Raw genomic sequence first — 14,496 nt, 5'->3', positions numbered from 1 at the left:
CATTCCTTATGCAGCCAGTCCCTGTTATGAATGGTGTGCAAATATCGCTTGTAGGGTTGGTTGGTGCACGCATTTCAGTGGGCTTGCCAGACTGATATGTAATAGCAACTTCTGGCCCAGTGAGGAAAGCAAGGGGGAAACTTCCTCAATCCTCATTTCTCTAGTACGCCTCTTAAGTGACGCATAGGCTATTTATGACAGCTGTTGATGGAGCTGTGGAGGATCAAACCAGTCTTCGGGCTGAATACCCTACATACAACAGGAAGAGGAGTTAGGATTTGATAAATGTCCAAGTTCTTCGATATTTTTAAGGAAATACTGGGAAAACAACTAAAAGGAAACCTGACACCCGGATGACAGCCCTAAATCACATTTTCAAAATCACAAATGAAATAAATCTCTTTTAAATCAATTTTTAATTTCAATTCAAGATATACACGTAAAGAATTGAAATAGGTTTTGAGAAAATGTTTCTTATACGTTGCATGATATAAGGCATTCCTGCCCCTTAAGTTGCAGAAGGGGCGGAAAGAAGAAAGGAAGGCAAGGTATAGGTGCGGGGTGATGCCGTTATAATGTGATAGTATTGTGTTCGTCAGAGCGTTACATGAGACAAGGGCAGATGGCGTCTTTACCCTCCTAACTTTCGTGACCCCATTTCCTCTCAGTCCCTGGCTGCCTTGGTCTAGCAATTCGCTGGTTCAAGCTTACTAAAGGTGGCCATGAGGAAGGGAGAGGAAGATGCCCGTAGCAGGGCGAATTTTTGCCTGGCAACGCTGCTGGAGTGGGGCGAGCCTCAGGGGAAGGGAGCGAGGAGGTGCTCTAGCGAGTACGAGTTCAGTTTGACTGGAGACTCGCTGTGAGTGAGTGCAGTTGTGCGCTGTGCTCATTGGCGAACGTGTTATTATGTGCGTGTTATTTTAAAGTGTAGAAATGTTTCAGTTAATTATTTTATTCGTAGTGACGTTGATCTTGACTGCGTTATGCATGACAGATAATAACACTGTAACTGTTTTAAAGTGTTGTCCTCGCGGGGAAGCTTTAGCTCTTGCAGTTGGAGACAGTACCACATGTCAACCGTTTTCAGGTGAAGCTATTGACGACTGGATTCCTTTTATTTACTCCCCATCTCGTCGTGTACTTTCAACGGAGAAGACATTGCCACCCAATTGGACTGTGAAAGAAGCAAGTATTCCAACATGTCGTAATAGTGTTGGTGTTACTGTTGTGACTTCTCATCCTGCCAATTCTCCCTCATTCTTGTTGTTTGATAACGGCTCAATATGGCTCCAAGAATATGTGGAAGTGTTGGATCCAGGCACTTTTTGCGTAGACCACACGGTGGCTTTAGTGTGTCTATATGACTACGCGATTGCAACCCCAGTTAACAATACTGGTACCGACAATAATATACCTAAAAATAGTGATACCGGTGCACCCAAGAAGAAAGTGAGAATTAAAAAATGCTGTGGTGATCAGGCAGCTTATAGTGAAACAACATCTGCGTGTATTGCATTGCCTCACAATGCTTCATTTGTGGCTCCTAGCTTGGCATCAATCTTGCCTCCAGGTCTGTTAGACAACGTAACGACAGTGCTATCAACCGGTTTTCCTAACTGCCCTGGGGACGAATTAGTTATCGGTGGTAAATTAGGTGATCGCGATACGTCCTTGAAGGCAGATGGATCTTTACTCTTCGAGAAAGCCGGTGCCACTTTGAAGCCTGGCGATTTCTGCCTGGAACATGTAGTGGAACACCTGGAAGACAATGCTAATGTGTTCACTTGTCACAGTAGGTTGAATGCCGGATTGCGCAATGGGAGGAGGGTTGGCGATCGCGAATCTGATATTCGTTTCACTCTTTATCCAGTCGGACTTATTCTGTCGGTGTTCTTTCTCGCCGTGACACTGATCACAGGATGTTTACTGCCAGGACAACACCACGTGCTGCACTGGCGCTGTCAGACTTCGTACGTAGCGTCGCTTTTGATTGGAGATCTGCTCTTGGCGGCTACGCAACTGACGGGCGATGCTCAACCCTCAGCACTCTGCATCACTGTTGGTGAGTCTATTTACCGCCCTACTTCACTTTTGTTAAGCATAGCTAGATTTATAATATTGGCCCACTCAATAAGCAATTTGAAAATCTTGGCTTATGCTATTTTTTGTTAATTTCTAGAATAATACTTTGGTATCCTTAGAATCCTTAATGCTGAATGGTATGCACAAAGTCTTGGGGAAGGAGTTGTTGTTGTTGTTGTTGTTGTTGTTGTTGTTGTTGGTGGGCTGAGAGGCTCAGACGGTTTAGGCGCTGGCCTTCTGACCCCAATTTGGCAGGTTCGATCCTGTTTCAGTCTGGTGGTATTTTGAAGGTGCTCAAATACCTCAGCCTCGTGTCAGTATATTTACTGGCACGTAAATGAACTCCCGAGACTAAATTCCGGCACCTCGGCGTCTCTGAAAACCGTAAAAGTAGTTATTGAGCACCTACAAATACCACCGAAATGAGCAAGGTTAGAACTTGCCAAGTTGGTGTCGGAAGGCCAGAGCCTAAACCGTCTGAGCCACTCAGGATAGATATGTCGAATCACGAATGAAGAGATAATGAATCGAATTGGTGAGGGGAGATCGATTTGACCAAATTTGACGATGATAAGAGAGGGAGTGAATGATAGGACACATCTTAAGACACCCGGGACATGTACAGTTGGTTTTTGAGGGAAGTGTGGGCGGTAAGAACGTTAGTGATAGACCAAGGTATGAATATGACAAGCAGATGTAGGAGTTACGCAAAAATGAAAATAATATAGCATATGTTAGGGTGGCATGGAGGGCTGCATCAAACCAGTTTATGGAAATACGATGGCTGTACCTTAATTATGACCACTGCCGCTTCTTTCCCACCCCTAGCTCTTTCCTATCCCATCGCCATAATACCTATCTGTGCAGAGCAACTCGTAAACAAATATATATTTCGGACTTGAGGCCACTTTATCTTATTCCGATGAGTAATGATGCTATCTCAAAATGGGAGCTTTTTAGCCCCCAGTCCACGAGTTCTTGAGAGCTGATCCCAAGACTCGCATTGTCCCCCTGCCACCAGTCTTAAGCCCAATCACCTGAATAACCTGTTACTTTTCTTTTTTTAGTTCGGGAGTCTTGGCTTTGACAAAAAAAATATGTTCCATCGTAAAATATAAAAAGTGTTTTCTTTAACTCGCGGACTATAGGCTAATTGGCGAGTAAAGTTTTAGTCTACGTGGAATCCGAACAACAGGGATATGAACTTTCATTTTAAAAAATTTCTGTCCGGGATTCGAACTGCGATCGCCTTGGTGAGAGACAGCGGACTAATTTACTCGGCTACCACGCCCCGAACATGACTAACAGACTGGAGAAATTGCAGGATGCAGGAGTAACGTAGGAATGAAATTATTAACACAGAATACAGGGGTATCGAAGGAAGACTGCATCAAACAAGTCTATGGACTGATGATCCAAACGACATTATTATTATTATTATTATTATTATTATTATTATTATTATTATTATTATTATTCAAGTCGAAACAGTTTATTGCGACTTCGCTTTTAACGACGTATTGTATATAACGTAGAAATCTAACGGTCCCATCTAAATCCTATACAAGCACTGTATCTTTAAAAATCGCTTAGTACGATGTCGCTTGTAACGACGTATCTTATAAAAGGACTTATTTGGATCTCATTTTCGGAGAAATGTATAGTCTATAACGTCCAATGTTGATATTTATTTCGTACATATTTGGGGGTTGCTGACAACAATGTAACGCTTATTATTGTAGATTTCAAATCAGTCTGTCTGTTAAATAGTAGGGACAAGCGTCGCTGTGAAGATGTCATAGAAGAAACGTCTTTAATATTTAAAAAAGTAACACATTATGTGGCGATTAGAAAATGGAGAATCAAACGTCAGCATCACGGAGGAATTGGGTGTATCCCACCAAATGATTTCTACAATACGGTCTCATTTTGAGGAAAATTCTTGAAGAATCAAGCGGGCCAGATCATCTCAGTACAAAGATCATATATATGATGTCAGTAATATGATCCTTTTTGTGGCGCTTACAAGTAACCGATCGTGACAAATGAAAATTCGAAAGGAATCGAATACACTTTAGAAGTGAGGAATTGCACTCTTATTTCCTAATATCGATAATTTCTTTAAAAAATGAGTTTAAAAATTTTACGAAGTGTGCGATTTGTAAATATTGTTGCTGTAGGTAAATACGCGCCATCATTGCTGTTCATTTCACATTTTGGCCGCTGGGACGCCTGTTTCATATCATTATAAAATGCTGTAATTATCAGTTAAGAAAAGAATGATAGAAAAACCAAATATTACTTCCGGAACGTTCGTCAGTATAATAATGCACTTCCATTTGCTTCCGTTCAAGTGGATACCATAAATATTTTAAAAATCAAAGATTACATTAAGTGGTAAGTAAGACTGTCTAATATTGTACTGATATGTGTATTCCTTAGTTCATCAAGGAGCTACTCCAACACATACTTTATGAACATGCGAGGTTTCTCACACGAGTCTCCTAGTATTGCGGAATGTCTAGTTAGAGATGGTTTAAGCAGCAAACAACAAATACAGTACTATCCCGACCAATGAAATTCCTCACAGTCCCCTCCATAAATGCTTTACTGTAAATGCAGCACTTATTACACTTCAAAAAAATTTGATTCTGATAATTAGCTATGTACGTATGTAGCCTAAAACTTCACATTTTTAGCAACAACAAAAAAGCGGTTTGTGTGACTATCGGCTATAACGACCTTAATTGTCGGTCCCTTCGGAGTGGTTATGACCGACTGTATTATTATTATTATTATTATTATTATTATTATTATTATTATTATTATTATTATTATTATTATTATTATTATTGAGTCTGCAGAAGATCTGGAGAAATTGCAACATGGTATGGACAGAGTCTTGGAGAAGGAGTAGAAGACGAAAATAAATAAGTCCAAAATACAAGTAATGGAGTGCAGTCGAACGAAGTTAAGTGATGCAGGAAATATTATAGGAAATAAGGTCTTAAGATTAGTGATGGGACATTCGATTCATTTTACTGAATCGATTCATTTGATTCCGTTCACGTTACTGAATCGATACAGTGATCCGATTCACGGCTCATTTGTCACCGCTCCTACTGCATCTGTGTAGTATGTGCTGGTAAGACAGCAGCAACAGCATTCAGTGCTCGCAGCTGCCATCTCGTCTTCATACTATGAACTCCTTTCTTAGAAAAAAATGCTAGTCAGTCTAATACATCGAAAGTTTCCGGCGACGCAGGGTGGGAAAGGTTAGGATTAGGAAGGTAGCAGCCATGGCCTGAATTAAGGTACAGTCCCAGCATTTCCTGGTGTGAAAATGGGGAAACTACGGAAAACCATCTTAACAGCTGACGAAAGTGGGATTCGAACCCACCATCCCCCGAATGCAAGCGCATAGCTACGCGATACTAACCGTACGACAACTCGCTCAGTCATTTTTGAAAATATGTATTTTTCTATCAGTTGAGGATTTTTTAAATCGTCATATTTTGTCTAGGCTACCCGAGGTGTACAGTCGCCCGCTGGTTTTCTGATTCAACATACTGTTGATCAAGTTATTGCGTCTGTCCACATATGATTGAAGTCTTGTGCAACGATGTGACATATGAACTGAGAGAATACTGAGCCGTTCTTCCCAATATAAAACATGTACTTTTGAGTGGTCATGAGCATGACTCATAGTCATAGAGCAGGCTAGAGTCGAGTTTAATTGTCAAATATCAACTAAGTTATAATACTAAGATTCATTAAACTAATAAATAGTATAACCTAATAGCCTACCTACTTACTACGTACTTCAGAATTATGTTTTGATTACCTTTTTAACACTGCAAATAAATCCATCTATTATTTAAACCTCCCCGTAAGAAGAGGACAGTGAATGAAAATGGGTATTTTTTCAAATGAGCTAAGCTCGAGAATCCATTATAGCATACGATTCTTTCAGTGTACTGTACCATGGCTCACTGTATGTCTCGCTGCAGCGGAAACTCGGCTCTCCGCCAGTGTCCAACTGTCCAGTGTGCCGATAAGGAGCCGTGTATCTTATGTCTCACTGAGCCGTGCTCGTTCACGATTCTTTCGGTGTGCCATGGCTCATTGTATATCTCGCTGCAGCGGAAGCTCGGCTCTCCGCGTGTCCACTGAGCCGATAAGGAAACGTGTGTATCTTGTGTCTCACTGAGCCGCGCTCGTTCACGATTCTTTCGGTGTGCCTTGGCTCATTGTATATATCGCTGCAGCGGAAGCTCGGCTCTCCGCGTGTCCACTGAGCCGATAAGGAACCGTGTGTATCTTGTGTTTCACTGAGCCGCGCTCGTTCACGATTCTTTCCATGTGCCACGATTCACTGTGTCGCTGCAGCGGAAGCTCGGCTCCCCGTCAACGTCCAGTGAGTGCGCCACTCAACACCGTTCGCTGAGAGTAAGCTGAATCGTGTGCCGTGAGCTCGACGTTCCTGTGAATCGATTCACTCGGACACTTGAATGAATCGATACACTGCTTCGAATCATACATTCAGTAGCCAACACTACTTCCTATCTCATTTTGAATTGTCCTACTACAGACTGTATACTAGTGGTCAGCTCCAATCCATCTCTGGTGAGATACACGGAGTCTACAAAGCTCCACTGTCCGGCTGTTTGGCCGAATGGTCAGGGAAGAGTCCGGCTCCATGGCTAAATGGTTAGCGTGCTGGCCTTTGGTCACAGGGGTCCCGGGTTCGATTCCCGGCAGGGTATGGAATTTTAACCATCATTGGTTAATTTCGCTGGCACGGGGGCTGGGTGTATCGTCGCCATCGTGTCGGTGTGATGGAAAATGTGTAAATCCACAGTATATGGGAGGTGAATTATATTTTGTTAGTTGTATTGAAGTGAAACATGGATAACAACTAGCTCAGAAAGAAAGAGAATAGAAGCGTTTGAAATGTGGTGCTACAGAACAATGCTGCAATAAGATGGGTAGATCGAATCACGGTGAAAATATACTGAAGCGAATTGGTAGGAGAAAGATTTCGCGAGATTTAACCGGAACTAGAGATAAATAATTAATTTCGTGTGGCTATTTCTATCAGAGTGCAGCCCTTGTGATGCAGACCCTCCGATGAGGGTGGACGGCATCTGCCATGTGTAGGTAACTGCATGTTGTTGTGGTGGATGATAGTGTTGTGTGTGGTATGAGAGTTGCAGCTGCGGCCCGGCCGGGAATCGAATCCGGGACGGTCTGGACCAAAGGCCAGCACACTAACCATTTACCCAAGGAGCCGGACGGAAGAAGAGATAGAATGATAGGACATATCTTACGACATCCTTAGAAATTTGCAACATTACCTTCTGGTTTGATTGAAGGAAGTTCGGGTTTAGGAAACGTTATTCCACTGAAGCTCGACTTATAGGATTCTAGCAAGAAAAATAAACTATATTTAGATTCAGGAGGTCGAAGGACTGTGTCGGCACTGACCGATCTAAGGCGTTTGATAAGGGTAGATCATGGGAAGCTGCTGCCAAAAATGAATAAAATTAATTTGACTAGACACGAGTGACTGAATGGGCGGGTAATTTTTTTTTTTTTTTTTTTGCTTGTTGTTTTACGTCGCACCGACACAGATAGGTCTTACGGCGACGATGAGACAGGAAAGGGCTAGGAGTGGGAAGGAAGCGGCCGTGGCCTTAATTAAGGTACAGCCCCAGCATTTGCCTGGTGTGAAAATGGGAAACCACGGAAAACCATTTTCAGGGCTGCCGACAGTGGGGTTCGAACCTACTATCTCCCGAATACTGGATACTGGGGTAAATTTCTAGAAAATAGAACTGAGTGATTACTGTTTCTTTAATTTTGCGAATTTGTAGGATGGTTTTTAGGCTTAGAATTTGTTCTTTGTATGATCTTTTTCGAAATCTTACCTGCAAATCTCCAATTAGGTGGTCTGTTTCTTTTACTGATCTTTTTTAAAATTGACTTTACGTCGCACCGACACAGGTAGGTCTTATGGCGACGATGGGATAGAAAAGGGCTGGGATTGGTAAGGTAGTGGCCGTGGCCTTAATTAAGGTACAGTTCCAGCTTTGTTTGGTGTAAAAAATGGGAAACCACGGAAAATCATCTTCAGGGGTACAGGCAGTGGGGTTCGAACACTCTTATCTCCGGAATGCAACCTCACAGCTGCGTTCTGATGTGTTAAGTAGGGCTTCAGAGAAGATTCTGACTGACAGAAGTTCTTATGTAGTTATTCATGAGTAATTTTCTTGTGAAGTGGGTGAATTAATGCACATTCCCAATCCTTGGGAATTTTGGCGACGATTGGGAAGAAAGGAAGCGTCCATGCCTTAATTAAGGTACTTTATCATTTTTTTACTTGAAATATGCAAAGCTAATAAAATGGGTGTTTGGAGTTGTAAATACTCTGCATTGACCATTTAAAAAGTCGTCATTGATTTTAACTAGGTGGAGGGTGCAAAGTGATATAATTTTCTGATAGATTTGCATATTTTTAAAAGGGATCACAAATTATTTCTTGGACAAGGATAAAAAGAACTAAATCGTAGCCGCCTTTATGTCCACCTCCTGCTGATGGGAGTTCATCTCTGTTCTTATCACTCGCTAATGGGCTACCCACTTCCTCGTGTGGGCTCGATCTGTTATTGTCTCCGTCTGCAACTTTAGTAATGGCCCTGTGATCTCGTAGAACACTGCTATAGGCTAAGTATTTTTTAACGGTACAAAGACACACAATATTTTCCAAGCAAGTCATCATAATAAAAACGAAGAAGTTAAATAAAGTTATGATTTTTACGTCCCTCTAACTTGCTTTGACGGTTTTCGGGAACGCCTAAGTGCCGGAAATTTTGTTCGGCAGGCTTTTCTATATTTTTTTACGTGTCAGTGAATGTACCGACCCGAGGCTGCCATATTTGAGCTCTTTCAAGTGCCACGAGAATGAACACTACTGAACTTGCCTTCTGAATCAGTCAGCCTGGCGAGGATGGAGATTGGCAGTTCGAAAATTTCCGGGAGACAGTTTTGCGTCGTGACCCGTTGTGTAGGACAAAGAAAGAGGCGACAGATCATGTTGTCTTTGCATTTGCTTGCAATCAGATAAATGATATAAGTATATATCTACGGAGGCGAGGTGAATTGAGATGGCTTGCTTTTACGGTCGGATGCCCTTCCTGACGCCAACCTCAGTTGAGAAGCTCCACGAACCTACTACGCTGGCGTAGTAGGGGGAGAGGTGATACTCCCACGTGGCGCGTCCTAGGTGGCGGATAGTGGCAAGGCCAACTAGATATATCTAGTGCGGCCTTGATAGTGGGGTCCTAACCGGCTTGCCGGCAGACTTGAGCGAAATGAAATGGCTCTCGCGGACCAAATACACACCCACGGTATCCCCTGCCTGCCGTAAGGGGCGACCAAGGGATGATTAGTAGCGGTATTCCACATATTATGGTACTAATCACAGTAATGTAATACGAACATGTAACACATACCTATGGTGTTTCTCACATTGCGGCCCCATTTACAAGCAACGCAAACCTGTGGTGTTTTTCACATAGGCAACGCAGACTCGAAATAAAATTGAGCTCCCGAGGTGGTTCGAGATATCGAGGTTACGCTGTAGTCTGTATTTGAGGTGTGATTATCATCTTCGATCTTGAAATGCTGTGACCGGCCTTTGTGTATTTAGGATTTCTCTCCATGCTGGTTGGAGAATGGTGCGTGGACATAGCGGCACCTGGATTTCACGGCGAGTGAAGTGTGGGAGCTGTATAACAATTAACTGCTAGCGGTACAGGTTCCGGGAATCTTAGAAACGGGAAGAAGTGATGCATATCAGATGTTATCAGTCTATTGTGGATCTTCCCAAGATTACTATAGCACTGCCTCCTTGAATAATTCCAAGGTTCTTTTTTTAAAAAAAATCTTGTGTGAGTCATAGCCTATCACTTGAGCAGTGGCGTAGTACACAGGAATTGTTTCATGATGAACAGTGAAATTAAATGAAGGCCCGTACAAACACAAACCCCCGTTATGTCTGGCGCTGTTTGAGGACACAGAGTTTAATAATTCTTATCCCCTAGAAAAAAAAATGCAAACCGTTTGTGTTTGTTGTTGGGACATTTACCAATTTACCTTGGTGTGAGTTTTTTATCACTTAACTGTCTCCTGCGAAAACGCAATTTAAAGAGGGACAAATAAAATTAACTAGTTTACTTCGTTCACTATAAAGTGTTGTCGGACTCCATGACTAAATGGTTAGCGTGCTGGCCTTTGGTCCGACAGGGTCGGAAATGTTAACAATCATTGGTTAATTCCGCTGGCATGGGGTCTGGGGTCAGACTTGTTGGCTTGATGGTCAGCGTACTGGCCTTCGGTTCAGAGGGTCCCATGTTCGATTCCCGACCGGGTCGAGGATTTTAACCTTTATTGGTTAAATCCAATGGCTCGGGGGCTGGGTGTTGGTGCTTTCCCCAACATACCTGCAACTCACACACCACACATAACGCTATCCTCCACCGCAATAACACGCAGTTACCTGCACATGGCAGGTGCCGCGCACCCTCATCGGAGGGTCTGCCTTACAAGGGCTGCACTCGGCTAAAATAGCCGCACGAAATTTTATTATTATTACGGGGCCTGGCTGTATGCCATTTCATTTATTTCAATGTAAAGTGTTCAGGTGAGTTCGTTTCAGCTAATGAATAGGCTTTTCTAACAATTGATGAGGGAAATTTGTTGGGCTGATAGGCTCAGACGGTTGTTGAGGCACTGGCCTGCTGACCCCAATTTGGCAGGTTCGATCCTGGCTCAGTCGGATGGTATTTATAGGTGCTCGAATATGTCAGCCTGGTGACGGCAGATTTACTGGATCGTAAACGAACTAGCGCAGGACTAAATTCCTGCACCTCGGCGTCTGTGAAAACCGGAAAAGTAGTTAGTGTGATGTAAAAAATTATATTTCTGTTTGGACACTTCAAAATTCCCCATTGGGAGTTAACTACACAAAAGTCGGAAATAAGTTCGATCGAATGTATGTTTGTTATATCACGTATTTAAGTTCGAGTATAGCCGGGTTGTGAACTTAGCAAGTTTCCTCTAGTGAATACAGTCAAGCCTATTGGTGTAATGGCAGGGGCCCGGAGACTTCCCGACAAATAAATAAATAAATAAATAAATAAATAAATAAATAATAATAATAATAATAATAATAATAATAATAATAATAATTATTATTATTCCTCTCCTGAACTAGCTGCTCAACAAATAAATCACTTGCATGAATGCGCAGTTAAGATTGGCTTCAAATTCTCCTACACCAAAACCCACTTCATTTCTAACATCATAAATGCTCCACCACATCTTCTGACTACTCACGGTAGAATCTTGAAAGTGGAAGGATTCAAATGCATTGGTGAATTGGTTGCATCCGACAATTCTGAGAAGTTCGCCGTCTTAACACGTGACAAGTTTTGAAACAGCCTTCCGACTCACTCAAAACATATATGACAAAAAGCCAATCTCTCGAAATGCAAATATTCGACATTATCAAACTGTAATTAGACTTGAAGAATGTTTAACACTTTGAACGCATAGCCTGCTTGAAAAACTGGCAATTAAGGAAAGGATTATCCAAAAAATTCTTGGTCCCAATCTCAAAGATTGTATTTAGACTTCGGAGCAACTTAGAAATATATGCCCACGCTGAGAAGAGATCAAGCGTAATCAACATTTTACACTTGCCTCTTTAGATTGCCAGCTGAAAGAATCTGTAAACGTATCCTATCCTGCTTCATAAGTCTCAAAACGATTCCATCTTGGTTGGTGGAGATCGAAAAGGTAAGGTAAGGGTTATTCTGCCCGAAGGCAGGTCCGAACCTCCGCAGAGGTGTTCCTGAGCCGGAGTTTACGTGCGGTAGGGTGGCCAGTTCCTTTCCGCTCCTCCATTCCCGTGGTGGTCGGTAGTGTAGTGTGTTGTGCGAATATGAATAGGAAAGTGTTGGGACAAAAACCCAGTCCCCGATCCAGGAGAATTAATCAGAGGCGATTAAAATTCTCGACCCGGCCGGGAATCGAACCCTGGACCCTCTGGACCGCAGGCCTCAACGCTGACCATTCAGCCAATGAGTCGGACTTTTGAGCGTCTATATAAGATGTGCAAAATATTTATAATTTGCGACATTTTGTGTTCTATTTGTTTTTAAAACTCATAATTATTACATTATTTTGTCAAACACTTCCAAGTAGCATATCTCTGGAGATGTTACTTTTAACTTAAATAATAAAATAACCAAACCCCATTGCGCTACAACCCATGCACCTGCAGATTACGAGGTGACTCGTGGTCAAGCGTGACATGTCCTACCTTTCTATTTTTAATTCTTCCTTGTTTAACGTCGTACTAACACATTGAAGGTTCTTGGGAACGGAGGTATAGGAAAGAACTAGGATTGGGAAGGTAGTGTCCGTGGCGTTAAGTTACAGTCCCAGCATTTACTTGGTGTGAAAATGGGAAACCACGGAAATACGATCTTCAGGGCTGCCGACGGTGGGATTCGAACCCACTAACTCTCGAATGCAAGCTCACCGCTGCGCGATCCTAACCGCACGGCCAACATATATTTTACCATACAAGCGAAAAAAGGAAGTAATTCACAAATTGAGATAACATTTCCTACAACAGAAATCGCCGTCTGAAGTTACCAATTTAGGCTTGTCCATGCCGTAAACTATTAAAATGTTTAATGCTGGGTTATATCGATGTAGAATTCAGCTGTTCGGAAAGAGAGCGATCGGTCCTTTGTGATAGCGCATATACGGAAGTTGGTGAAGGCAAATTGAATTCCAAGATCACCAGATAGAATTGTGGAGATGGCGTTTTTTTGTTAGTCGTTCGGAAAGGAAAACTATTGAAGTGTATCGGTAACTAGGAAGTGAATGCTAGAGGGGTCATTGTATTTTGTGGTTTTCCTTTTGATGGTCGAAATGGTAGCAACCTTTCATTACAGACATCCTTTCTAAATGTCCGACAGTTCAAGGTTCACTTTCATGCTCTAGCATTTACAGCCTCTAACCGCATACGACCGTTTATGGGCTCAGAAACGTTTCAAAGATTCCGCTTCGATCAATGGCTGTGTCATATTTTGGTTCTTACCGTTTAATTGGTCTTTTTACTTAAAGCCCGAGGACAGCTGATAGCTCCGCAGTGAAAATCCACAGCCTATTTCCAGTCATTCGACCGGGTCAGGGATGGATTGAATGAAGCCCCCATCTAGCGGCGAAGATAGGGATTTTGCCGGCTGCCGAAGCCTGTCGCACTCCTCTGGGGCAATGACTGACAGATGAAATTATAATTATTGGAGAGTGTTGCTGGATTGAAAGATAGGGAAAACCGGGGTACCTGGAGATAAACCTGTCTCGCCCCGCTTAGTCCAGCACACATCTCACATGGAGTGACAGAGATTTGAACCACGGAACCCAGCGGTGAGAGGCCGGCGCGCTACTGCCACCTAAGCCACGGAGTCTGTCAGCTCCGCAATATATTATTATTATTATTATTATTATTATTATTATTATTATTATTATTATTATTATTATTATTATTATTATTATTATTATTATTATTATTCCCATCCCGTGGTGTAGGGGGTAGTGTGCCTACATCGTACTCGGAGGCCCCGGGTTCGATTCTCGGTCATATCAGGCATTTTATGAGGACTGATTCGAGGTCCACTCAGCCTACGTGATTACAATTGAGGAACTAGCTGACGGTGAGAAAGCACCCCTAGTCTAGAAAGCCAAGAATAACGGCTGAGAGGAATCGTCTTGTCGACCACACGACACCTCGTAAACTGTAGGCCTTCGAGCTGAACAGCAGTCGCTTGGTAGGCCAAGGCCTTTCGATTGTGTTGCGCCATGGTGTTTGGCTGGAAACAGATAAAGAATGGAGAAAATATGCTCACTTTATTAAAAACTGACGGCGGATTGAAAATTAGAGAATGAAGGACTGTTCCCAAGGATATCTGGTAACCTCGTCTCTGTCTTCAGAGCAGTCATTTTCTTCCCCGTACCTCAATTCTTGTTCACTTTTCGGTCGTGGACAAGTCTTCGGATCTTCGATATCGTTTTACACTTCTTTCTTCTCATTCAATGGGAGGCCTCTCCCTGTTTTGACCCAAGGCCGAACCTCAAGGACCTGCTTTGTTTTAAGATCTTGCATTCTCCTGAACCACTTTAGCCCCCCGCCCCCCTTTTCCTCTTCATTGTTATGCTTATAAAGGGGTATAAAAGAGCCATTCTGGAATTGACGTAACAAGACCTCTTACCGCCTAATTGTATTCAACTGGTTACATAAATGTACAATTGCTGGCCACATTACCCTCGTACTTATCC

At 42.6% G+C, this 14,496-nt stretch overlaps 1 protein-coding gene across 1 annotated transcript in view; it reads left to right on the top strand.

Moving 5' to 3' along the window:
- Positions 1-858: 858 nt before the first annotated feature.
- Positions 859-14,496, top strand: part of mthl1 (methuselah-like 1) — a 331,596-nt gene continuing 317,958 nt past the window's right edge. Inside the window, exon 1 of the mRNA XM_067152641.2 lies at positions 859-2,062. Within this exon, the coding sequence (XP_067008742.2) occupies positions 934-2,062 (1,129 nt within the window). The 5' untranslated portion in view covers positions 859-933. The remainder of the gene's footprint in view (positions 2,063-14,496) is intronic.

The sequence above is a fragment of the Anabrus simplex genome, chromosome 8 (assembly GCF_040414725.1).
Source record: "Anabrus simplex isolate iqAnaSimp1 chromosome 8, ASM4041472v1, whole genome shotgun sequence".
NCBI lineage: Eukaryota > Metazoa > Arthropoda > Insecta > Orthoptera > Tettigoniidae > Anabrus > Anabrus simplex.
This window is presented reverse-complemented; position numbering and strand designations above follow the sequence as displayed.